The sequence below is a fragment of the Siniperca chuatsi genome, linkage group LG22, assembly GCF_020085105.1.
Source record: "Siniperca chuatsi isolate FFG_IHB_CAS linkage group LG22, ASM2008510v1, whole genome shotgun sequence".
Lineage (NCBI taxonomy): Eukaryota > Metazoa > Chordata > Actinopteri > Centrarchiformes > Sinipercidae > Siniperca > Siniperca chuatsi.
In genome coordinates this window covers 4,867,724-4,895,057 of record NC_058063.1, presented here as the reverse complement: position 1 = coordinate 4,895,057, position 27,334 = coordinate 4,867,724, and the positions used below count along the sequence as shown (strand labels likewise).

Here is a 27,334-nt window from a genome sequence, read left to right as displayed (position 1 = left end):
TTCCCAGTGTGCCCTCTGATCAAGGCCACAGCATGGCTAAAACACACGGTTCATTTTAAACATGTGCTTTTCAAGTAGCCAGGCAATGAAAGTTGAAAGGGCAGGGAATTCCTTTTTCCCACATTTTTCCATGTTTCCAAAAGTGCAGCATGCTTAAAAGTCATTGACTTCATGGGAGGGGATGGGAATCAGAGGGCCACCTTTGGCCCCACCGGCTGCTGTGTGGAAACAGTGTGCTTCCTTCTGTTAGCCCTTTGATGGCTCTCCCTCCCCTCCCTCCTTCCCTGCCCCACAGCTGCCATTTGTTTGGACACCGACCTCCTAAAGTCAACCACCTACACCCCCCTCTCACCTCCTCCCTTTCCCCCCCACATACTCACCCACACAGCTAACCCCACCCTCCTCACAGTCCGCTGAGTCAACGCTTGTGCAGGAAGGATGCAGTTGTTTTTGCGGCTCAGGGTTGCTTGGTCGGTTGGGTGGGGGGTAAATGAGGCGGCTGCATTTACACGACAAAATGGACTGTTTAAAAAATACAGAAGGCAGCAGGAAGAGGAAAGGGGCTGGACACAAAATCAGGGCCAAGTGTGCCAGCTACTCTGAGTGTGTATATGATGGTAACAATCACCTCTCTGTGAACACCTTTCCACAAACCTGTACTGTCTTGTGCTTATCTGATTCAAATACCAGGAGGAAGCTGCAATGTTGAGGATAAATACCCGCCCTCGTCTTTCAGTTTGCAGGGGTCATTGGCCTGTAAACAATGTGATGCATCCATGGGAAACCTTTTCACAATGCAAAATACAGAAAGTAATCAAAAGGTACAAGGAGGCACAGCTTCGAGTCAGGACTACAAAGGATGTGTTCCACGCCTGTGAAATTGAAAAATGACGGGGGAAGCACGTTGAAATATTTTGCTTAAAGATGCCACAGGAGTCAGATTTTGCCCTTCCAGCCAGGAAACAAAGAACTGTGTCTAAAGGTGAATGCCAATGCAGATTTGCTTGATGTGGAGAGCATTTTAGGCTCTCTCTGATATGAAAAACACAACAAAGCCAAAAAAGTTGCTTTTTTAATTGAAATATTAACTTTATTTCACCCATACAAAATAAAAAGAATGTTAAAAGTTTACAATACAGTGTCAACTTCAACTGTCTATTCGGAAACATTTCATACTGAGACTGACACATGAATGGGAGCCCCATCTCTGCTTTCAATGGATACATTTAAAACAAGCTAAAAGAGGGGAAAAAATGTTGAAGATATAGGCGAAAGTTACTCAAAATTGGAGGGGTGGCCAGAATAGAAATTAGAGATGACAAAGGAGACAAACAACTTTAAAAACAAAGTTATGGACCAAGGGTCACAATATACTTCTGATGGACAATTCAGGGGAATTTAATGGTTGTATAAAATAATATAACCGCCAGAGGCTCTGACAGCGTCAAAAACAACATCGATCAAACTTCCAATCATCAATCAATCATCATTAACCTGCTGATATGGTTCACTTCAGGGCTGTGGTTGTGGAGGTTTACAGTTCTCTTGATAAAAACGTGAATTAAAAATAGAAACTAATTCAAAAAAGCTGTAGCTAGCTAACCTATAGTAAAAATACACCTGCTTCCTTGTTTATGTTACAGCCTGACAATTGGACTGACTAGCAAGTTGTGACAAAGCCGGGAAGTAGGGCTCACATCTTAACAGCAGTATTTCAGAGCCAATCGATAACATAGTAATATAACACTTCATGGGTGAGACAATGACCTCCTTTTCCTTCCTTTTCTTTCGACAAGTGCTGCTCTCCTTCCAAATACTTTTACAAACTGTTGCCCTGAACTAATCTCAATTTAGTTTGAGCATCAAAGGCTATATAAGACTTTAACTACCACTTATAGATGTTTTTCAGCCAACCTGAGGGTTTGAATGACTGATTTGTTCACTTCATAATGTCAACTACAGAGGATTGAGGAAGAAAGAAAAGTGCCAAAAGAAAAAGCTACCAGGCAACACAAACCACACCTATCCTGTCTGCGAGGGCTCATGGCAACAGCGACGACTGCCATTTTTAATAGTCAAAATAGAACGACTGACTTGTTAAAAAACATCCTCGTTGGATTCTCCTCAACAATAAAACTTAAATTTAAAAAAAAAAAAAAAAAAAAAAAAAATTTTTTCGTTTTTTTTTTTAAAAACACATAATATACAACCAGTTTTCTGTCTCCTGTTGCGGTGTTCCTTACAGCCGGCTGCCGAGGGCTTTTCTGTCAGGGGACTGCGATGAAGAGTCTTTCCCTCCTCTGCTTAGAGCGACCACCGCAAGAACAACTTAAGAAATCAAAAATAATGTTGAAAGAGTGTGTGTGGTGAGTGGTGGTGGAGGAGGAGGAGGAGGAGGAGGAGGAGGGAAAAGGGAGCTAAGAGTCATAGTCTTCGTCGTCGTCATCCTCGTTTTTGTGTGGCGCAGGGGCTGGGGGAGGTAGTGCGACGTTCATCATGGAGGGGTGGGGGGCAAAGGCCATGCCGCTCTGGGGCTGTGCGGGAGCCATGCCACCCATTGACACCATATTGCCCATGTGCATGTACTGGGGGGGTGCATTTGAGCTGCGGGGGTACAGGCAGAGGTGTAAACCAGGAGTTAAGAGTCATGTCCAATTAAATTAAATATTGTCTTAGAATGTACTACATATTTAAACATCAATACATCATATAGAGTAAGTACTATATACTGTTTTACTATTGTCATAGTACATTGATTTTGCAGTTAGTATACAAAAAAATCTGCATATTTAATCATTTTAACAGAAAATTATACAATATATGTGCAACTACATGTCAGTCAAATTGAGACTTTAGAATGTCACTACCAATTAAACAAACAGAGAAAAATGTACTTCCAAGGACTTTACAGTTATTTTTGGGGGGTGTTCACAATGCTGTTTTACCACCATCTATAATTGTTTTATTTTTCCAGCTGTGAGAAGCTCTTTCCATAGTGTCCATCAACAGCATACTGACTGTTTTGAGTATACTATATTTTGACACTTTTCCAGGGTCAACACACTACATACTCAAAACCTGCTTAGAATGAGAAAGTAGTGTGGAATTGGAACACATCGATGGTTTCAGCATTGTTTCGAGTGGAAAAATAGCACCAGATTTCTCTATCTGAAATGGTGCCATACAATTTTTTAATATACAAAAGGAGCAGTGGGCTTCAGGTGGCCATATTTAGAACCAAACAACTTATGTAAATCTTTCATTATTTGCTGTTAAAACATTTTGAGACAAGAAATTACACATTCTCTCTCTTACAAATGAAAAGTGGAAACGATAAGCAATAAAAGGCACGTTCCTCAATTCAATACACTCAGGGTTTTGCTGATACAACCTTTCTTGGTATGGTATGATCAGTAGCTTATGGTAGCTAATGTTATCTTATCTTAGCGAAATTTAGTTTGATATTGCTTTGTAACATTTTACTTTTTGTCACATTACTGAGTGTGTTGACTGACTTGATGACTCTAGTTCTTGTGCTACTATTACACTATGTTTTAACTGAAGATTGAAAATGTTAGTAGGTGCGATATAGTAAGATTGCTTTCGTGACTTTAAAAAGTGACTCTGGCACTTACTCAGACATGAGACCAACATGAAAAATTGCATACTTAATATTTCCGTAAAGTAGTATTGAGCCCCAAAGTGATCAATATTAAATAAATAAATAATTGTGAAATAGATAATTTTCCTAACAGTTTTTGCAGGAGTTGATTTTTATTTAATATTAGATATATATTTCAAAATGCCCATTTACAAAAATCTATTTTTATTTTTTAATGACAAATTTTTCTCAACAGTTTTATTTCATGTCATTTCAAAATATCCCTTTTCGTGACAGTGGTGCTGTCACCACCCTCACATGCCCCCTCCCTCTTAAGCAAGCTCAACAACTGCTACCACATTTTGCCAGTTAGCACCTGTTAGCTAGAGCAACAACAATGTCAAAGTAATTCATGTAGATAGCGAATTCAGAAGAAACTAGATAAATAAACCCAGTACACAGACACAGTAAGTAACTTCTCCACTTATGTTGATAGGTTTTCAATGTAGTCAGTCCTCGGGACCTACAGGTGGCCATTTGAGTGGGTCCCAGGGAAATTGAGTGGGTCCCCAATAACATTTGTGTTTGATGACAAATTGTAGTGTTAAATTCGTGTTTACAGATGGGTATCATTAGGATTTTATCGATACTACTACTCTTAGCGATACTCTTACCGGTTCTTTTTCATTACTAAATAATTTCTTTTCTTTTTTTTTTATTTTAAAAAATAATAAATTCAGAACATGATTAGAATTAACTATTTTAAATATAACAATGTTTTTTCTAGAGCAGCAACAGTAATGTTTAAAATAAAAAAGTCACTAAACTCAATATCTCACTGGAAAGAAATCTAAAATGTTAATCAAAATACTGAGTGAAGTTTACAAAGAATGAAGAACTCAAACTCAAACATTAGTCACAATTAGTCACTCTGTCTTCCTCCCTCTGCTGCTGATGTGATTCACTGCCTGCAGGTAAGTTACTGCTGGCAGAGGGAGGAGGGGCTGGTTTGTCTCAACCAGCAGCTAAGTTGAAAGAATTAGCCAAATTTTAAGATGTGGCAAACTAAGCTAAACTGTTAGACTACATACAGACAACTTTTGTTTTAGCTAGCAGGGCAGTCACGGTTGCCAGGTTGCCATTGGCAACCATTGTCAGAAATTGGCAACAAATTCTTGGCCTTTGGTTGCCACTGATGGCTACCACTTTTCGATTTTCAGCTTCAAAATCAAAAGCAGGATCAGCGATTCTCCCAGTGTTTTTTTTTTTCTCTCCACTAGCCTGCCAACGCCTGGCAGCACATCAGAAAAGTCTAAGGTTTGTTAGGCCTCTCTTCACCCTTTGACGCCATTTACCCACTAACCATCTGATCATCGTCCGGGCCGTCCATTCCCGGGAGCCTGCTGTCTCATCTGGACCGGAGTACAGGAGGTAAAGCTGGACTTTCTGGGGCAAATTACGAAGCTGCAACTCTCAAGAGGTTTCACTCTGTCTAAATTCTTGGAAGTCCAATTCTGCAGAGTAATTGTGGAAAAAAATAGGAACAGCAAAACATGCACCCCAAAATAAATCAATTTTTAATATTTGTTGCATTAGTGATATATTTATTGCTGTTACATTCAGAACCGGAACCAGACAGCACTTTACTCGCGTGTGTGCACAGGCATCAGAAACGAATGCTGGTATTTTACATTTTATATAAATTTTATATACCAGGAATTGAGGGTGGACACGTTACCTGATAACACTGAATATTAAATTCTGTAAAGTATCAGATAAAACACAAACTTCGGTTTGGTTACTGTAATAAAGCTTTTAAACATTCTTTTTTGTCACATTTCCATTATTAAGCTGACATATAACTGCATATTATCTTTAAAAATATAAAGTGACTTAAAATGGCAACCATATTTTCAGTTTCGGCAACCACTTTTAAAAGTTTGTGTTGAGCCCTGGCTTGTTTGTAACAACTCGCTATTAGTCAAGCTAGTGGGCTGTGCTAGTATAAAACATAGCAGCTGTGGATGGGCGCAGATTAAAATAAAGCTCTCGACATGTTTACATGTTCATGCTTGTTGAACAGGTGCCTTGATAAATTATTGGCTTTTTTACTTGTGAAGGTTTTATTGCACTTACAGTAACAAGCGCGGTTGTTGTCAACTCGAGTAATCTCCACCGCCTCTCAGCTCTGCTGTTTGCCGACATCGCTCAGTGTGTGTGTTGGCTCGTTTTACTATATTCGTGGGGTACAAAAATTGTGTGTGTTTGCTCAGACACAGAAAGCAGGTGAGCACGGCAGTGTGATAATTAAATTTCACCAATTTTTTTGACAGCGAGGTTACTTTTGTTTATTTCTATGATTTCAACATGGATTTGCACAATGTAGCATTATCAGGGGAAAAAATAGGGTGCTACCTACCTAGCTGGCTGGCTAACTAGTTAGTTGTGAGCTTGGTTTGTTACTCAGCATCGAAGTGTTAACTTCATCACCTAATATTAGCTGGTTTACTCAGTTACCTTGGCAATGTTTTGATTCTAAAGATGTTCTTCAGAGACAGACACACAACTCTGACATGCAACAAAACAAAGTCTTTCTGTGGTTGCTCAAGCCAAAAAGAGCTAGCTAACACTGCTAACACAGGCTCTTCATTTTGATGTTAAGTAATAATCCAAGCACACAAGCCGGCCTAGCTAGTTAGCTGGTTAGTAGGTAGCATGTGCAACCTTGTTAAGCTATATAAAAAGGGAAAGGTTTAGTTACTGTGTCTTGTGTTTAATTACAGCAGCTTCTAATTGGTTGATTTAGAATTACGTTGGCATTGTTGTTGCTCTAGCTAACAGGCTGCAGTTGGTAGTAGTTATTGGGCTTGCTTCGAAAGAGGCAGGATTGGCTGAAAGGTGAGAGGGTGGTGACAACACCACATGAAAAGTGACATTAGGAAATAAAACATGACATGAAATAAAAGTGTCATTGGGAAAAGATGAAATAAAAACTTTTGAAAGTGACATTCTGAAATAAAAATGTCCAAAATGAAAATAAAAATGATATCCAATAAAACTGTTTGAAAATAAGGATGAAATTACATTTCATAATAATGAGTTGAGTTTTAATAATATCTTCAATTATTTATTTCATGTCTTTATTCATTTAATATTGAACACTTTGGGGTTCCATATAAAAGGGGGTCAAATGTGTCCCTAGCCACACTGAAGGAATGCCTAGACAGTGTCACTGTCCAGTGAAAACCATGTATCTACAAATTTGGTTAATGAATTAATTTTCAGATAAACTGATGTATTAAATGTTCTTGTCTGCTGTTTTTCTTACATCATGAAAGTTGATGTTTTGGAGATACGTGGTTTTAAAAGGACATAGACAACAGTATATACATGCAACAAAGTACTTATACCAAATCCCCTCTCTGATCACCGTAAAACTTCAATTAAAAAGCTATGTCCAAATTAGACGCTGATCCCTTTTACTGGCCGGGTGTGGCTACACGTTTTGACAAATAAACGCAGATCTAAATTAGACACCAGGTCTGGTTTTTATATTAAGTTCTTTGGATGTAATAAACCTCTTATAACCCACCGGGTCGCCCACTTGAGCTAGTTCTAGGCTGCTTAGATTGCACATACAAATATAAATGTTTAAACTTTTGTCAATATTACACATCGTTAAATGGGTTAGATTCTCCACAGTTCAATCGTTTAGTTCATTCTGCGGAAACCGTGAGCACCAAAGTATAATTCATTCAGATTTAGCGGCATGGTAAACAAGAGAGAGAACATTGCCTCCCTACCTTTGAAGCGGTCATAAAGTCCAAATGTGTGTCCATTCCTCGATTATTTATATTACTTTAGTCCGTAAGGGTCCACCGATCAAAAATCAAAAATACATTTTTTTTTTTTTTAAAAATCACGTTTTTTAAAATAAAAATTAATCCAAGTTGTGGATACTGTCATGTGAAATCTGTTGTGCACTGTCTGCTAACTTTGATCATCTTTCTTTCTCTCTCAGAGCTACAGTGGTGTCAAAAAGGGTTTGCCCCCTTCCTGATTTCTTATTTTTTGCATGTTTGTCACACTTAAATGTTTCAGATCATCAAACAAATTTAAATATTAGTCAAAGATAACACAAGTAAACACAAAATGCAGTTTTAAATGAAGGTTGTTAATATTAAGGGAAAACAAAATCCAAACCTACATGGCCCTGTGTGAAAAAGTGATTTCCCCACCTGTTAAAACATAACTGCTGGTTTATCGCACCTGAGTTCAATTTCTCTAGCCACACCCAGGCCTGATTTCTGCCACACATGTTCTCAATCGAGAAATCACTTAATTAGCACCTGCCTGACAGTGAAGTAGACCAAAAAATCTTCAAAAGCTAGACATCATGCCGAGATCCAAAGAAATTCAGGAACAAATGAGAAAGAAAGTAATTGAGATGTATCAGTCTGGAAAAGGTTATAAAAGCCATTTCTAAAGCTTTGGGACTCCAGCGAACCACAGAGAGAGCCATTATCCACAAATGGCGAAAACATGGAACAGTGGTGAACCTTCCCAGGAGTGGCTAGCCGACCAAAATTACCCCAAGAGCGCAGCAACAACTCATCCAAGAGGTCACAAAAGATCCCACAACAACATCCAAAGAACTGCAGGCCTCACTTGCCTCAGTTAAGGTCAGTGATCATGACTCCACCATAAGAAAGAGACTGGGCAAAAATGGCCTGCATGGCAGAGTTCCAAGACGAAAACCACTGCTGAGCAAAAAGAACATTAAGGCTCGTCTCATTTTTGCCAGAAAACCTCTTGATGATCCCCAAGACTTTTGGGAAAATACTCTGTGGACTGACGAGACAAAAGTTGAACTTTTTGGAAGGTGTGTGTCCCATTACATCTGGCGCAAAAGTAACACCGCATTTCAGAAAAAGAACATCATACCAACAGTAAAATATGGTGGTGGTAGTGTGATGGTCTGGGGCTGTTTTGCTGCTTCAGGACCTGGAAGACTTGCTGTGATAAACGGAACCATGAATTGTGCTGTCTACCAAAAACTCCTGAAGGAGAATGTCCGGCCATCTGTTAGTGATCTCAAGCTGAAGCGAACCTGAGTTCTGCAACAGGACAATGATCCAAAACACACCAGCACGTCCACCTCTGAATGGCTGAAGAAGAACAAAATGAAGACTTTGGAGTGGCCTAGTCAAAGTCCTGACCTGAATCCTATTGAGATGCTGTGGCATGACCTTAAAAAGGCAGTTCATGCTCGAAAATCCTCCAATGTGGCTGAATTACAACAATTCTGCAAAGATGAGTGGGCAAAAAATTCCTCCACAGCGCTGTAAAAGACTCATTGCAAGTTATCGCAAACGCTTGATTGCAGTTGTAGCTGCTAAGGGTGGCCCAACCAGTTATTAGGTTTAGGGGGCAATCACTATTTCACACAGGGCCATGTAGGTTTGGATTTTGTTTTCCCTTAATAATAACAACCTTCATTTAAAAACTGCATTTTGTGTTTACTTGTGTTATCGTTGACTAATATTTATATTTGTTTGATGATCTGAAACATTTAAGTGTGACAAACATGCAAAAAAAAAAAAAGAAATCAGGAAGGGGGCAAACACTTTTTCACACCACTGTAGATCAAATGAATGATTTGTAATTGATATGTTATACGAAATGCAAATTTTTATACAAGTATCATTTAGATGGACAGAAATGATGAATTGGCAGTCCCGAGTGGAATCACTAGCTAGGCTATGCGTGAGCAGTGGTAAAGGACCTCAGTCTCAACAGAGTCATCCTGCCTAATACCTGTCCATTTCCCCTCATTTACCTGGCTAATACTGCCACATTGTGGGAATTCTATACAAGTGATATTCACACTGGTTTAAATAAACAATTTGATAGTATTTCCAATCTTTGCTGAGCAAGAGTTTTTAAAGGCCTGTCCCATATAGACCCTTTTCCCAAATATAGGCAGGTTGAGTTCAGTGACTGAAGCAAATAAAAGCCTGGGCTATTAATTGAAGTTTTACGGTATGCCTGAGAGGACAATTACAAATACTCAAGACGAACAATGTGATGTGTGACCTGTAATCTGTCTCGAGTGGATCTAGACACAATCTGGATATACAGTCATACATACATACATGCATCTCAATACACACGGCCTGTGTCTATACCTGTGGAACCTGGATGCAGCCTGCAGATTTGTGCTTGACTGAGAGTCGTCTTCCTCATCTCCATCTGTCTCGCTGTCTTCAGAGTCATCCTGCCTAATACCTGTCCATTTCCCCTCATTTACCTGGCTAATACTGCCACATTGTGGGAATTCTATACAAGTGATATTCACACTGGTTTAAATAAACAATTTGATAGTATTTCCAATCTTTGCTGAGCAAGAGTTTTTAAAGGCCTGTCCCATTATAGACCACTTTCCCAAATATAGGCAGGTTGAGTTCAGTGACTGAAGCAAATAAAAGCCTGGGCTATTAATTGAATTTTACGGTATGCCTGAGAGGACAATTACAAATACTCAAGATGAACAATGTGATGTGTGACCTGTAATCTGTCTCGAGTGGAACTAGACACAATCTGGATATACAGTCATACATACATACATGCATCTCAATACACACGGCCTGTGTCTATACCTGTGGAACCTGGATGCAGCCTGCAGATTTGTGCTTGACTGAGAGCCGTCTTCCTCATCTCCATCTGTCTCGCTGTCTTCAGAGTCATCCTGTTTCCATCACAAGAAACACACCAGTGAGATACCTCAAACATACACCAATCATTGAAACTGCATGGAGTTATATTTGAACCTCATTCCTGACTACACAATAGGATATTTTCAGCACAGAAAAAGATCTTTTGCAAGCACATAAATTATATTTTGTAGAGAAATTATCACACAAAAAATTATTTAATTTTGCAAACAAAAATCTATCGTGTTTGCTATTATGCACATACTCCCACAATGATAACCTCTTTCGCCCAGTTTTACTCATTTGCCCCCCCCCCAGTGATAATAAATAAACAAGGACAGGCAAAGAGAGACAGAAAAAACAGAAAAGGGTAAATAACTAAAAAAAACAAACCCAGGGTAATGTACAGAACTTGACGTGGCACATAGAAACAAGGATGAAATGGTCACAATTATAATAATGATAGTGACATCATGCCATTACTGTGATTTAAATTTTTGTTTTAGGGGAGCTCTGTTATAGTACACATATTGTGTATGATTGTGTGTATGGGAGAGGAGAGAAAAATAACTAGACTTGCAAGCAGGTATTAGCGGGGTCCAAGCATCCAGTGCACATTGCAACATGCGGCCCACGGAGGCAGTGCAAGTCGGACCTGCAGTCCCACGAGCGTGATGCAAGTCGCAGGTGGAGAGTGGCACAGAGATTGGAAAACATTTAGTTCAAAGACACTAGTGTGGAAAAATAATTTAATGATTTAATTTTATGATTTTGCAACAAAAGCGCCACCTAGTGGCCGGTTGGTGCCAGGAAGTTTTCGCTTTGTTCCTTTTTTGAGTATCAAAATTATTTTAATAACTTTTATTATGAGAGTCTACAGATTCCACGTGCAACATTTTGTGCAGATCAGACTCACAGCCTAGGAGGAGTTCGAAAAAGTAGGTTTTGCATATTTCACGATTTTACTGAAAAATGCAACACATTGTGGTACCCAGTACCATGAGTGGTTACTAATTTTGAAACCAGGTAGCACCAGAATTCGCCACATCGCCACATCAACACAGCTTGAGAAAACATAAAAAGCTTTGCAATTTAGCATCAGAACGGTCTTTAGATTACACTGCCCAAATCTGAAGTCGATCAGATTAATTCTCTAGGAGCAGTTCAACATAAAAACAAACAACAAAAAAAAGATAAAATTCTCCAAAATTTGCCGCATCGCCATGGCAATGCAATTTGAGGAAACCTAAAAAGCTTCGCAATTTAGGGTTGCAAAGGTCTTCAGATTCCACTGCCCAAATTTGAGTCAATCTCATAAATTCTCTAGGAGGAGTTTGTATGGAGCCTGTAAATGCCGTTTTAAAGCCTTTCCAAATTTCATACATCTAGGTGAAACATAGACGCGGGGGGTGCTTCGTTGAAATTTTGTAGGAGGCATTATCGAGCCATTTTGCCACATCCAAGCCCCAGACTACACCAGAAAACAAAATACGCTGCTTCTTCTGACGCGTGTGCCAAGTTTCATGAGTTTTCGACTATCCCTAGTCGTTTTGAAGGCTAAAAGTCATTAGTGGGCGCTATAGAGCCAACATACCAACCCTGGGCGCAAAGTTTTGTGACTTTTTTTAGCATCCTAAAAAGACCTCAAACATGTGTTTAAAGATTTGAAATTGACACAAGAAATCCAAAATGGCTGACGTCAGAAGAAAAACTCTCTCAGAAGAAACTGAAATATGTTCTTTAGAATGAGAGCAATGAACCCCGAAAAGCTCATGAGGATCAAAGCAACTTTTTCCCCAAGCAAAACATGCGTGTGGGAGCGCTATAGAGCCCCCTGGCCACACCCGAGCCCAATCACTACAGAACTTTGCGATTTTAGCCAGTTGTAACGTGTATGCAAAATAGTTTGAGTATCTTAAGCCCCTCAGAAATGTATTTAAAAAGGGATAATAATAATAATAATCTCCACAAAAACAATAGGTTGCCTGCACTTTCAGTGCCAGGGACCATTGAGCTCTGGGGTGATATATGGTTTTATGGGTGTAAAAGTATTTATGACTTTCACTTTGACTAACATGATTTTACAAAGAAGGCCTCAGGCCCTACGATTATGTTGTTTTGGGTCATGTGGCACCAGATGCTCCTACCATAAGATTAGGTGTACCTTGAGAAGGCTCTGTGATACTGATACTAATATCTTGGGATGGAGACTGTCTCTTTCTTTGTCTTATCTTTCTACTGATTTATGATAGCTGATGTAACCTGTAATTCACCACCCACCGCTCTGCTATAAGAAGTGTACCTTTTGGATATAAACTAAGTATTATGTTGGCTGTGCCAACATAATACTTAGTTTATGTGTACATGCTGCCCCAATGCTTCTCTCTCGACAGATCTGTGTTTGTAATAAATCCATATATTAATGTAAGGACAACTAAGGCTCTTTGAGTTATTCTTTATTGAGGACCATCTCATCAGCACAACTTTTCTTCAACAGTGAAGGTTCAATGGATGAAAGATCTCCTAGAAAACATACAGACGGAGAGACTGGAATGCCGTGACCCATGGTTGAGGATAGTTTGTGTAATGTTTGTCCAGAATGTTTGAATGGGTGGGCAGAGCCAGGTGGTAATCATCTGTGGTGTTTAATGTGCAGTGTTTACAGGTGTTGTCGTCTGAGTCCCATTTTGTGTAATTTATATTGGTTGAGCTCTGTGTAAAATTTTGTATTGAATAAGTTGCAGTTTGGAGGTGTGGGACATTGAGAAGATGTTATTGCAGATGTGCATCCAGGAGTTGGTGTCTATGGTAACAGCTAGATCTTTTTCCCAGACCGATCAGACGGCTCCACAGTCAGTAAACCAGCTCATGGACCAAACTGTAATATGCTCCCAGTTGTGTCCTCACCTGGTTTATTTCATGGACCCAGCTTTGACGACTGCATCTGGCTTGCTGAAAAATAGCAATACCTTTGAGTTGTGTTCATTTGTTTGGAGAGAGAGAGAGACAGCTGTGGTCGAGCGACATAGAGAAAGAATAAGGAGACGGAGCGCCAGTAGGAGAAAGCGGTGAATCAGAGAAATAAAATGTTATTTTCTCACAGCTGTTATATTCTAAAGCACAAATAAACACGGCCGCACCACTACGCTGTCGTCCTGACTCAGCAATTAGTGATATTGAAGAAGAACAATGAAAAACCATGCATCAGTTAAACATACTGTCAGTGTCAACGTCATTGATTACATTGACTACTCGCAGTAGCCCTAGTTGTCTGATGTGCTAATTTTTCCTTTTAAACAGTGCTTTTATTCTTGTGCACACTGACGTGATAGTGAGCTGCTGTAACAAAGACTTTCCCCGCAGGGATCAATAAAGTATTACTGATTCTGATTCAGTAGTGAACATTGCAAGAAGCTGTTACCACCGATGATATATTCTAGTGTTTCGTTGGGTATGAGTGAGCCATGATCAAATAAGTGTTCCAAATGTGTAATTCTTACTTTTTCCATGAAGTATAGTGGTATATTTTTGATCTTTCAGTCCAGGTTGTGCCAGATTGGGGCGAATTTATTTGAAGATGTGGGGTATCCAGTGATTTAGTTGGATTTCCACCAAGCTGTCAGAGTCACTGCTATGAATGGGTTTTTGAAACATGTTTTTTAATTGACTGGGTAAGGAACGGGAGGTCTGATATTGATAGTTCTTGGCAGTCATATTGTTCTATATATAGCCAGGGGTGTTGTGATTGATGAGTCTCTTGCAACCAAATAGGTATATACTGAAGATGGTTTGCTAGGTGGTAAAATCTGAAATTTGGGGTGGCTAGGCCTTCACGGTCTGCAGGGTGGATAATTTGATTCGTGATTTCATATGTTTCCAGCAGAATTTGGTTATGGCAGAAGTGTTAAACCAACGTGATGTAGGTTAGACTGGGGTCATAGAAAAATACTTTGGGTAGTATGGTCATCTTTATTGCTGCTATTCTTCCAATTAGTGAGATGGGCAAGTTGTTCCAGAGGGATGTCTTCTTCAATGCTTTTTTGTAATGGTGCGTCATTCAGAAGGAATAGCTCTGACAGCTTGGTGGAAACATTTATGCCAAGGTATTTGATGTGACCTGTTGTTATTGTCAGGAGTTTTTTTATTAGAGTCGGCATTCCAGTATTCCTCACAGAGTGGAAAAATTTTAGATTTAGACCAATTTAGGGAATAATCAGAATTGTTTGAGAATATGGATAGGTGATTAAAGACTTCTAGATGGGCTGTTGAGGCGTTTGAAAGGTATAGCAGGATGTCATCTGCAAATAAGCTAATTTTGTGATGAAAATGTTTGTATACCAGTAATACAAATGTTTTTCCGAATGGCGGCTGCAAAAGGTTAAATGAAAATGGCAAACAATAATCGTGAGAGAGTGGACATCCTTGTCTTGTGAACCCAGCAGTGTTAAGTGTTGGGAAGTGTGATTATTAGTTTTAACTGATGCAGACGGGGAGTTGAAGATTGTTTTAATCCATTTAGTGAATGACTCCCAAAACCAAATTTCTCAAGGGTTGTAAAATGAAATGTCCGGCTGACTTTGTCGAAGGCCTTTTCTGCATCCAATGAAGCAATTATGGTGTTGAGGTGGTTTCTCTGGGACAGACTAATAAGGTTGAATAGAAAATGCATGTTGGTGGATGAGTGTCTGTTCTTTATAAACCCTGTGTGGTCTAGAGGAGCTTTGAGTTGCCAGTAGTGTTTATAGAATTCCATTGGGTAGCATCAAAACTGGGTGACTTATTGTTGGGCATGGAGAAGGTGGCTTTCCTGAGTTCTTCTGAGGTTATGGGTTGGTCTAATATGGTGGCTTGTGCTTTAGATAATTTTGGGAGTTAAGCTGTGATTCCACCGCAGGAACTTTCCCCAGGGACTAGGAACCTTTGGATGAATGTTTCCACCTCAGGGACCAGGGTCTAAATTAAGTTCCGGGGACATTATTTTTCAAGATACAAGATAGATTTATTGATCATTTTACAACACAGGGTTGTATAATGAGACTTTGTTTTGTAGTTCCCTTTATGCTACTCAAAAAAAAAAAAAGATATACAGTATATCAGTGAATAAATAATAAGTCATGAATACTATTTTACATGGTGGAGTGCTGAGGATGAATTTAGTAGTTTCACAGTTTGAGGGAAGAAGCTGCGCTTAAGACTGGTGGTACGACAGCAGATACTTCTGTATCTCTACCCAGGAGAGGACGGTGAACAGGCTGTGGCTGGGGTGGGTACTGTCTTCTAGTATCCTTTTGGCTCTGCGCAGGCACCTCACTGATATCACTGATGCTCGGTAGGTTGGTACCAATGATCTTCTGAGTGGTTTTAATCACCCACTGCAGAGCCCTCCGGTCCTGGGCCATGCACATCCCATGCCAGTTTGTGATGTTTCCAGTCAGGATGCTTTCTATTGCTCCTCTGTAAAAGTTAATAAGAATTTGGCACGGGAATTTTGCCTTCTTAAGTTTCCTTAAGAAATACAGCCATTTCTGAGCTTTCTTGACTCCCCAAAAAGGTCCCTGCTCGGGGGGTAGTACTTTCAAGTACAAGAACTTTCAGGGTTGCGTGCTGCGCTAAACATTTTTGATTGGTCTTTCTGGATCAATGCATTGCTGGGTCACAGGCCAGCCTTGTCTGGCGCAGCGGCTCAACTACTGCGCTGTTGGAAGCCATGGTGGAAGACACGGAAACAGATGACCAGTCAGTTGAAGGTAAATCACATACGACCCACATGCACATGATGCATGTTAAATGATATAATGCTAACTATTGTCATGCAACTGCTACCCTAGCCAAAAGCTAACATTAGCTATATGCTAACACCAACCACTAATGGTGTAGAATCGTGGTGTTCATTAATGTGAGGGTTGGCTAAATGGATCCTACAAAATGATATCTTGTTAATGTCGTCGCAGTGAGACAACATGTTTTTCAGATGAAATGGGCAGGCACACTGAACTGCAGGCTGCAGAGACTAGTGTGTTTACTCCTGTGACCAACAGCACACAAACGCTGTATTTTGCACATTTATATTTCTGCAGATAAATAGTTGTGGAACCAAACCATGTGTATAGTGTCTGTTCTTGTATCTGAAAACAAGTATATGCATGTTTGTCACACTTAAATGTTTCAGATCATCAAACAAATTTAAATATTAGTGAAAGATAACACAAGTAAACACAAAATACAGTTTCTAAATGAAGGTTGTTATTATTAAGGGAAAACAAAAGCCAAACCTACATGGCCCTGTGTGAAATAGTGATTGTCCCCTAAACCTAATAACTGGTTGGGCCACCCTTAGCAGCAACAACTGCAATCAAGCATTTGCGATAACTTGCAATGAGTCTGTTACAGCGCTGTGGAGGAATTTTTTGCCCACTCATCTTTGCAGAATTCAGTAGTTGTAATTCAGCCACATTGGAGGATTTTCGAGCATGAACTGCCTTTTTAAGGTCATGCCACAGCATCTCAATAGGATTCAGGTCAGGACTTTGACTAAGCCTCTCCAAAGTCTTTTGTTCTTCTTCAGCCATTCGGAGACCCCACAACAACATCCAAAGAGCTGCAGGCCTCACTTGCCTCAGTTAAGGTCAGTCTTCATGACTCCACCATAAGAAAGAGACTGGGCAAAAATACAGCCCCAGACCATCACACTACCACCACCATATTTTACTGTTGGTATGATGTTCTTTTTCTAAAATGCGGTGTTACTTTTACGCCAGATGTAATGGGACACACACCTTCCAAAAAGTTCAACTTTTGTCTTGTCAGTCCACAGAGTATTTTCCCAAAAATCTTGGGGATCATCAAGAGGTTTTCTGGCAAAAATGAGACGAGCCTTAATGTTCTTTTTGCTCAGCAGTGGTTTTCGTCTTGGAACTCTGCCATGCAGGCCATTTTTGCCCTCTTTTTTCACAGCACTGTACTACTATATATGTAAAAAGACACGTAATGCTTATGCCTGTGTTACCATATTCTAATATTTACAATGCTCTGAGGAAGCAGTGGTTATAAATTTCACTATTATACATCGGTAAGCTCAGTATTTAAAATAGGTGAGATAGGTTAAAATAAGCAAAGGTCCTTATGTTGAATTGCAGGTGATGTGTTTAATAAGTTAAAACAATAGAGTTATGCAGTGATTGGTGTAACCTAATTGTTGTAATTTGGGTCTTTACACTGCATTGAAAACACAGACAACAATGGGCTGAAGGAACCTTTTAGTATCTTGAAAAGTAGTTTCTGGGAACTTTGGGTGAAAAAGTGGCTTTTGATCAAGGAAAGAGTGGATGTTGGAGATACTTGTTACATTGTCTGATCAATAGAGTCTCTGATAGTAATCAAAAAAATTGTATAGTGTTTTGGGATTGTATATAAAATTTCTCTGTGTGTCTTGAATTGCTGTGAATTGCAGTGATTTTTCTTTGTTTCTTTTCAGCTGCTTGGTGAGGAATTTACCACTTTTTTCATTGTATTCAAAATAATTCAGTCTCATACTCTGTATGAGAAATTGGGTCTGTTGATGTATGATGTTTAACTTTCTGTATTTCATTTCGAGTTTGCTCATTGGGGGGAGTGAGTGTTGGGAGTGTAGATGTTTCGGTTTATGTTCCAGTTCTTGTTGTTTTTCGTGTGTGTGGAGTAGGAAATTATATGTTTGTTGTGTGTTCTGATGCTGTGAGATGTGTTTCCTGCACAAGACAGAAACTGGCGTTCTTTTTAGGACGTTTTGCCGGTGATCCAATGCCCCGAATGTTCTAGCTAATGAACTTGAGAAATGACATTATGAGAAATGTGGTGGGTTAGTGTTGATTATATCTAAGTTGCCTCTGCCAGTTCCCTCCATTGTCCACTGCGATGGGCCTCCTATTTATGCAAGTTTACATAGGGTTTACATATACATGTGCAAGCCAAATAGTGCAGGGAAAGCAAGCAATCAACATCTAAAAAAGAAAACAAGACATAGTAACACAAATACAGAGATGAACTAGGAGACTAATACCCTTTTAGTCACCTAACAAGTGACTGACCCCTTTCACATTGCCAGTAGTCAAGTTTGCCTTTTCTGCTTTTTTCTGATGTGTCGTGTTTGACGTCACGAATATAATGCAAAACAGAGTAAACAATAGAAAGCAGCATGGAGGCTAGTGACAATGTAACGGTGGTTGCGGTGTGTAGCCCACGGACTGTATAAAGATAAGATGTAGCCGCTGTGTTTCTGGTTAACAGCACCGTGCTGGGCAGGTGACAGGTGTGTTTATGGTGTTTGTGTGCTCTGAAAGACATCACAGCGCGGATGTAAAGTCACAGCTGAGACTTATAGACATCCGCAGATAGAAAGTGGTGAGCCGGAAAAGGGGCAAAAATTAGTGCGTCCACCCGGGTGTCATGTTACATCACTGCCGATCATAGCCGCAGCAGATAAATACCGTGTCTACAGCTGAGTCATTTGACCCAGAAGTGAATGGCGATTGCACCCTTTCACACTGAAGACAAAAGTCAGATGTTAGCGGGGTTTTTTGTCCAGTGTAAAAGGGGCTTAAGAAAGAGTGTGTGTATGTGTGTGTCTGTGCGTGTTTGCGAGAGTGAGAGTGGGAGAGAGTTAGTAGTAGTAGTGAAGGAGAGAAAGATAGGGAGAGGGAACAAGATGAGCGAGAGTTTGTTTTTTTTGGGGGGGGGGGGTTTAGCAGTGTTTTTATTTTTATTAATTTTACTTTAATAAACTTGGGCTTGCATATCTGTATTTTATCACAGGGTGTAACTGAATTATGACTCTGATCACAGGAGCCAGGGCATGATGGAGGAATCCCGGAACAGCTGTCCTTCAATGTACAGTTTGTCCACAACCAGGGTGGCCCATTCACCTTTCTGTCTGTGTTGTTTCAGGATCAGGATTAGGTATAGTACTTTCAATAGTTTATTTCCTTTGGGAATTGGTTGTTCATCCCAAATGCCGTCTGTTTCAGCTCCCGCCCCTTGCTTTTCACAAGTTCCTTTTGCTGCAGTGATGGGACGGGGTCAGGTTCCAGTGCGGTGGAAAGTTATTTTGTTTACAGTATCTGACAGGATTTTCAAAGCAGAGTGCATTAAGTTTCTGAGTGTGTCGGGGTTGCCCGTTGTGTTCTCTGGGATTGTGGAAAATATGAGATTGTCTCGCATGTTACGTGTTTTAAAGTCAAGAACGGTCTCTTCACTCTGAATAGCGTATGGTATTCCTCTGTGCTGTCTGAATGTAATATCCTGTAGTGGTCACAGTGTTTTTGAGTATTTTGGTAAGAATATAGAAGAGATGTTGAGTCTGATCTAGCAGCCACGGGCCGCCATGTTGGATCCAAATCTCACCTCCGTGGTCGCGCATCTCACACCCCTCCCTACCTCTTGCCCTCTCTCAATGTTCCTGTTGCTCTCTCAACATCTCTGCTCTGTGCACTCTCAGGTTCGTCTGTGTGCTAGCTCAACTTGTCGGAGTGTTACAGTATGCCACAATCACAGCCAATCGGAAAATTGAAGTTGTAATTTCTGATTGGCTGTTTTGTCTCTAATCTGAATGCTAGAAGGATTTGGTTACTAGGGAAGTAGAGAAGCACTGGGAGAGGCAAGGACACATACATCAGCCAGACATAAGTAACTAATACAGTTAAGGTTACATACCTAGTTGAAAAAAAAAACCAAAAAAAAAAAAAAAAACAGAATTGAATCAAGGTTCATAAAGACACATAACCAAAACGGTATAAAATACTACGCAGGCAAACCTGAGAATGCACAGAGCAGAGATGTTGAGAGAGCAAGCATGGGTTTCCGAGCAGACAGCAGGGAATTTGAGAGAGGGCAGATGAGTAAAACTGGGTAAGAGTTTATGATTGTGCACTCATGTGGATAATAGCACCAACACCAAAATAAATGTTTGAGCACAACATATTTTTGTTTGTTTAAATTATTCTTGTGTGATAATTTTTCTTCAACATATAATTTATGTGCTTGCAAAAATTATTTTTTGTGCTCAAAATGTCCCATTGTACACTCAGGAATGAGGCACAAATGTAACTCCATAAAACTGTAGATAGCTATTGGTCTCTGCATGCAAATTAACTCCCACCTCTTGCTCTGACTCTGTGCCGGACAACTTCTTGTCCTTGCCTTTGGTGCCAGCCCCTCCATTCTTGCGGCCAGACCCTGGTTTTCGACCCCTGGGGAGAAAACAAAGGGGAACGAAACGTTATGTTAAAGTACTTGCTGTTTCAGTTTTTGGGGAAAGTAAATTTTGGAGAGGTTGAAGTCATGGTCATGCTACAAGATTCTACAGTTCCTTGACTGGTATGGATAAATGACTGGTCTATTCGTTGTTTGGTTGAAGGCAACACAAAGCAACAACTGATCACACACTCAGTGATTTTTGTTATCAAAAAACACTTGATAATGCCCTTCATTCAGAATTGCTCACTGCAAATACAATAATAGTTAGTAACAAAGGTATTTTGTGGTGACATAATTACAAAAGACAGTTTGATGGGAGAATTTTTGATGTTTTAAACCAAAAACAAGTTGAAAAATAGTTTTTAGTTGCATAGACAACCACATTCAAATTTTATCTTATAAAACAATTTAAAAATTAGAAAGTCGTTCCACAGCATAAAACTGCAGGGAATGACATGACCAACACAGCTGGAGGAAATTACTTTCAGCCATTTATATTCAAAGATGTAGTGACTCCACATGCCTCATTCCCATAGCTGACACACATTGTCTAAATATTTGGATATTACAACCACTTTAAATTGAATCACAATCGAATCAGCCACACTCTTTAGTGAAAAGAGGTCTTCTTACTCATTTAATTCTCTGCCAAGCAGCATTTAGCTGCAGTGCCAAGGTTTGATTTGACAGTCAATACTGCTTTTTCTTCTCTACAATCCTCAATAATTACTTCTCGTTTTGAAGAGCTGAAAAAATGTGCCCTCTCTGCTTTCCTTCTTCTTTTTGTAGTTAATCTATAATCACAAAACAAAATGGAAACAGTGATAAGGTAACATCGCAAAGATGACAAACAATTTACAGCATTATCTATTTCCTGGAAAAAGGCAATGGTAACCCTCCTTGTGTCCATATAAGGTGCAGACTTCACACACCGTTACCAGGAATATTTCTCTCCAACATGCGCTCACTGTGCAATACTCTGCGCTGCAGCTGGCAGGCTTCCAACTCTTCAGAACGGATCACGACACAGAACCTTCTGGCAAAACGAAAGGTGGAGGTATCTGTTCTATATCTGTATCAACAGTGGCTGGTGTAACGATGTGACAGTAATTCAACAGCTCCTGATCTAGAATATTTATTCATAAATTGTAAACCATTCTACCCCCCCCCCCGTGAGTTCGTTTCATTCACTCTAGTCAGCATATGGTCACCGACCAGTTACTGTATGTGGAGCGGAAAACAATCGGACTCCCTAGTTATTGTCCTCGGTGACTTTAACAAGGAAAATCTCAACCATGAACTCCCCAAATACAGACAGTTTATTAAATGCCCGACCAGAGAGGAGAATATTCTGGATCACTGTTACACAACAGTAAGCAGTGCCTATCACGCCATCCCTCTTGCTGGACTGGGACACTCTAACCACGTCATGGTCCACCTGATTCCTACATACAGGCAGAAATTAAAGCTCTGTAAACCTGTTGTGAGGATATCAAAGCAGGCCCAGTGAAGCTATGGAAGACCTTTGGGCATGCTTGGACTATAGTGACTGGGATGTTTTCAGGACTGCTACCAACAGTCTTGATGAGTTCACAGAGGCTGTGACGTTCTACATCAGCTTCTGTGATGACTGCTGTGTACCATTACGCACCAGGGTGAGTTATAACAATGACAAACCCTGGTTCACAGCTAAACTCAGACAGCTAAGGTCAGAAAAGGAAGAAGCGTTTAGGAGTGGAGACAAGGCCAGGTTTAGGGAGTCAAAGTACAGGTTTAGCAAGGCCGTGAGAGAAGCTAAATGACTGTACTCAGAGAGACTACAACACCAGTTCTCAGCCAACGACTCTGCTTCTGTCTGGAAGTGGCTCAGACAGATCAACTACAAACCTAAAGCTCCATTTATGACTCGCGCCTGGCCAACAAACTGAATGAGTTTTACTGTTGCTTTGAAAGACAATGGGACAGTTCTGACACCATCCCCCATGATTCCATCAACCAGCTCCAGCCCACCAGTTCCACCTCCCTCACCTCCAGGCTGGGGCCTGGACCCTTCAACAACTGCCCACCCTAGAGACTCCCCCCAACCCTACCGCAGCAATGACTCCATCCTGGAGAGAGATATCAACAGACTGTTCAGGAGGCAGAACTCCCGCAAAGCAGCTGGGCCAGACTCTCTCTCCATCCACCTCTTTAAAACCTCACTGGAGACATGCCACGTGCCAGCCTGCTTCAAATCCGCCACCGTCATCCCCATCCCCAAAAAAAACAAGGACCACAGGACTTAACAACTACAGACCCGGCGCCCTGACCTCTGTGGAAATAAAGTATTTTGCCATCCTGCCACTGCCAAAGACAAGGGCAGACTGCAGCGTATCTTTCGCCATGCAGAGAAGGTGATTGGCTGCAAACTCCAGGACCTGCATGCCTCCAGAACACTTGAGGCAAGTAGGAAAGATTGTGGCTGATCCCTCCCACCCTGGACAAAAACTGTTTCAGACACTCACAAAGCTGCGGTCCATCAAGACCAAAACCTCATTCCACAAGAACAATTTCTTTCCGTCTGCAGCTGGCCTCATCAACAAGTCCGGGACCCCCACTGACACGGACTCTCATAACCCTCTAACCTCTCCCTTTGCACATTACCATGTAAACATTTTGCACATCACATTGTTCAAACAACCAGTTTGTTAGAGTTCAAACCGTGAATCAGTAGAACCCTATTGAGTTTGTACCGGTTTATTATTATGATTATTATTATTTAGTCTTATGCCGCAGCTCAAATTTCCGTGAGCTGGAATGAGCTAGAAACACGAAAGTTGGCATAATAACTGGAAATGATGTGCAAATGCTTCTACAGAAATTTTACCCCAGTCTACAATTAAGGCCCAAAAATCCAATTTTGGAATGGCCATGCCCCTCAAACCGCAAGTCTGATTGACATGACATTTCTCACAGAAGTGAAGCTCAATGTGCTCTACAAAAAAGCCTCTGGAACCATTAAAGTCCACAATGATGGATTTTTTTTGCTAATTTGCATAATGTGAAAAACAGTAAAATGAATAGAAGTTTTTGAATTTTGACTCTTTGGACACCAAATTTTTTGATACAGCATCATGTTTCTATTATAAATGAACAAGATCGGTCGAAAAACATGGTCGTCATCAACCAAAGTATCTTCGCCATGGGCGGGGCTTAGCACAAAACTGATTAACGATCTGTCCAATCATCACAAATCTTGGGAGATATCTTCAGTCTGTGTTTGGGAATAGATATGCCAAAGCATTTTGAGCTCGACCCATAGGGGGAGCCACAAATGCCAAAAAAACTGTACCTTAAAACCTGGTGGAAAGAATATCACCAAATTTGGTGTGCATGCTCTGGGGTCAAATATTAATCAAAATCTGAAGTTTCATATTGATTGGTGCAAGTGGGCGTGGCCTATCACATATTTTCCCATAACTCAAAATGCCTGAGCAATCCTGATTAACCTCACCCGAGACATCCCATGCCATCTCCTGAACATACTCATCAAGTTTTGTTCTAATCCGATGAAGGGGGTATGAATGGCGGAACTTTGAGTGCGCAATAATTGAAACGCTGCAGGCTTTGTGATGACGGAACAAGTGTGCAATTGATCTCACTCCTTCTTTCAAACAGAATTAAGCAAGCTGAAGTGACTTTGCTCATTGCTGCCTGAGGCTTTAACCATTAGGTGCAATGGAAGCTGCTTCCTTCCATTGAGCAAAAAAAAGGTTGAACCTGCCGCCTGCGGCTATATTTTTTAAATATTTTTTCATATCTTACTGTCAATTTTATATTTATGATTCTTGACCTGCAGTACTTGCTTTATCTTTCTTTATATTGTCTACTTACTATGTTTATTGTTATGCACCAAAATACCAAAGCAAATTCCTTGTATGTTTAAACCTATAATAATAATAATAATAATAATAATAATAATAATAATAATAATAGGTAATAAAGCCGATTCTGATTGTTTAATTCCTTGGTAGTCATGGTGCTATACAAACGTGTGTGTGTGTGTGTGAAAGAGAGAGATACCTGCGTGGGACTTTTTCTGCTCCCACCTCGGTGTGGTTCTCTTCCCCCTCGCCCTGCATGTCCGGCACTGTTGCCACCAGGTCTTTTAAGAAATCAAACTGTTGCTCCAGCTCAATACACTGCTTTCTGTGAACACATATGCACACACGATTTTAAAATCAGTACATTTCTTTTTCCACAGACTTACATGCATTCCGAGTTGAGTAAAAAGTCAACCTAATGTCAAGTAGACAAAGAACTAAATGGGGATTATATATTCCTTTCAACAACATGCAAAATCTGAGTCACACGGTAAGATTCTCCTGGCAGCAGCATCTTACTCATGGCCAGAAATACTTTCAGATACAAGGGATTTTGCCATGTGTTACAAAGCCACTCAGAATCACTATCAAGGTTACACTAGCATCTCAGCTACTCCCACTAAGGTTGGGCGATGTCTACCTAATTGGCATATGAGGTTGTCCACAGTGAGACATTGTGATGGACATCATGTTTGGTAGGCGTAGTAGTCTGACTCCAGCCTTTTTGAAATTTAGGTTGCTAAATACAAGTTTTAATCCTCAGTTTTGCGATACAAATAAAGACTCACCCCCTGATTTACTAAGGCAGGCGCAAACCAGGTAGATTAAAAAATTTGTTTTTAATTAGTTTTTATGTTTGCACCTAAATTAAATCACAATGTTACGATGGTAGAGGGCTTAGTGGTCAATGACTGTCGGGCCAACCCTAACTCCCACAATATACCATACTGTGTAACAGGGTGCTTTAATAGACCTTTATCTAAATCCAATGATGAAATGAAGACATAACACCTTTTCACCTACATGTATCCAAAATCAAATCACAACATTAATATGATTTCCTGTTATTATCCAGCTGCCTGAATTCAGACCTATGGTACATCAGTAAGAATGAACTGAACAGAGGATGACTCCTAAATAAGTCCAACTCCAACACAGTGAAATATAGACCAGGTTCTTTACCAAGACAAACACAAACACAGAAACTTACAGATGTGATGTTGTCATTGTCTTTGCATTCCTAGACTGGGTGACTTGACAGGCCTTTGTAAGCAATGATTCCAAAAAAAGCTCCAGGGCTCTCGCTGATGTCTCGGTAAAGGAAATTATTATGCAGCAGGTCTGTGTCCTTTATTTAAATAAAACAGATTCACTTACATGGTCTAGCTTATGCCGTAACTGTGCATTGCCAAAAAACATTCAATTCTGAAAATTAAAAACATGAACAGCCTGCTTGGGCTGATTGTGACAATCATTACAATGAATACAACAAACGCAACAAATATCACTTTCCACTGCTTAAGCCAGTTATTAACTACAGAGAGTGCCAGTCCATAACTTGTACTCAATATACAGTCAGACTTGGACTGACTAACGATTTTTTTTCATTATTGATTAATCTGTCATTGTTTTTTCGATTTCATGTGAGTCTAGAAAACGTCAAAAAATTATGAAAAATGCCCATCATTAGATCCCAGAGCCCAAAGAGATTCTTCAAATGTCTTCTTTTATGTGACCAACAGTCCAAAGCCCGCAGATATTCAGTTTACAATGATTTCAAAGTCAGAAAAAGCTGCAAGTCTTCATATTGGAGAAGCCTGAAGCAGCAAATGTTTTGTTGACTTTAAGGATTACTAACTTAATCGTTCTATATTAATTTTCTGTTGATTTACTGATTAATCAAGCATTTGTTTCAGCTCTGCGTCAGACCATTAGTTTGAAATCCCTTGTATAAACGGATGGTTCAACTCAGATCAATTTAAAATCATTCAAAACACATACAGATGATCGCAACCTTGGAACTTGCAGTGAAGATATTTGGCAGGAAGGATACAAATAATAACAGGTACTGCTGCAGCCACTTTGCCTATTTCTTCATCTGTCTGCATAATCTTCTTAATCCTCGCCTGTAATGAGAAACGGTTTAGTTTTATGTGTGTGTGTACAGTGAGATGCGTGTGAATACATTGACACTGTAAAGTTTTATCATCATTTTTATTATAAATACACTTCAAGACAGCTTTCTGTGTATCAAAACCCAAAGCCCGTTAACTAAAATTTTACCAAAATACACATTTTCGAATCGTTGGACTTTCATTGCATGCGTGTTTAAAACCATTTATTCCCCTCATGTTGATCAGATTTTCTGTAGTGTGTGCACTGCAAATACCTCGCATTGGTTTGCATAATATGCACCTACAAACAACAGATTTGCTCAGAATTATAACGTTCAGTTTCACTTGGCTAGCTTGCCATGCTAAAAACAACCATAATTAGTGGACTCGCTAGCTAACTTACGTCGCTCGCCTCGAATGTACCTTAGCAAACACTGGAATGCAAAATAAGTTAGCTAATTCAATGAAACCAACGAGCTTGGCATAATGGTACTAGTGTAATGTACATTTTAGTGATAAATAGCTTGCGTTTGCTTGTTGGCTTGTTAGCTCTCTGGTCAACATATCAGGCCGAATCCCATTCAAGCTAGCTGTAGAAGTTAGCTTTCCATCATACAGTTTGCTAACGTTAGCTATTAGTCTTAATACCGATTCAGCAAAGTTTAAACTTACCGGAGGGAATCTGGCGTTGTATTTCTTCTTTTTGCTGGGCATAATTAAATTACCTGGATGGCTAACCTAAAATCAATGTATTCTGGAGTATTATTCTATATCATATATAAATCACCTCCACCGCGCACACACACTAGATAG

The 27,334-nt window shown here is 40.0% G+C and overlaps 1 protein-coding gene across 8 annotated transcripts; it reads right to left on the bottom strand.

Annotated features, from left to right (window-relative positions):
- Positions 1-1,064: 1,064 nt before the first annotated feature.
- Positions 1,065-27,334, bottom strand: drap1 (DR1-associated protein 1 (negative cofactor 2 alpha)). 8 transcript variants are annotated; one of them, XM_044184934.1, is made up of 7 exons: positions 27,194-27,334; positions 26,409-26,533; positions 25,618-25,755; positions 24,607-24,732; positions 20,447-20,537; positions 10,261-10,349; positions 1,065-2,604 (listed from the first exon to the last, which is right to left on the bottom strand). In XM_044184934.1, exons 1-7 carry the CDS (start codon positions 27,233-27,235, stop codon positions 2,418-2,420), a joined length of 798 nt encoding a protein of 265 aa, XP_044040869.1. In that variant the 5' UTR covers positions 27,236-27,334; the 3' UTR covers positions 1,065-2,417. The 8 variants fall into 8 exon arrangements, with proteins under 8 accessions (XP_044040869.1, XP_044040870.1, XP_044040871.1 ...); XM_044184935.1 differs by lacking the exon at positions 10,261-10,349 and adding an exon at positions 9,790-9,878; XM_044184936.1 differs by having other exon boundaries at positions 25,618-25,711; positions 26,461-26,533.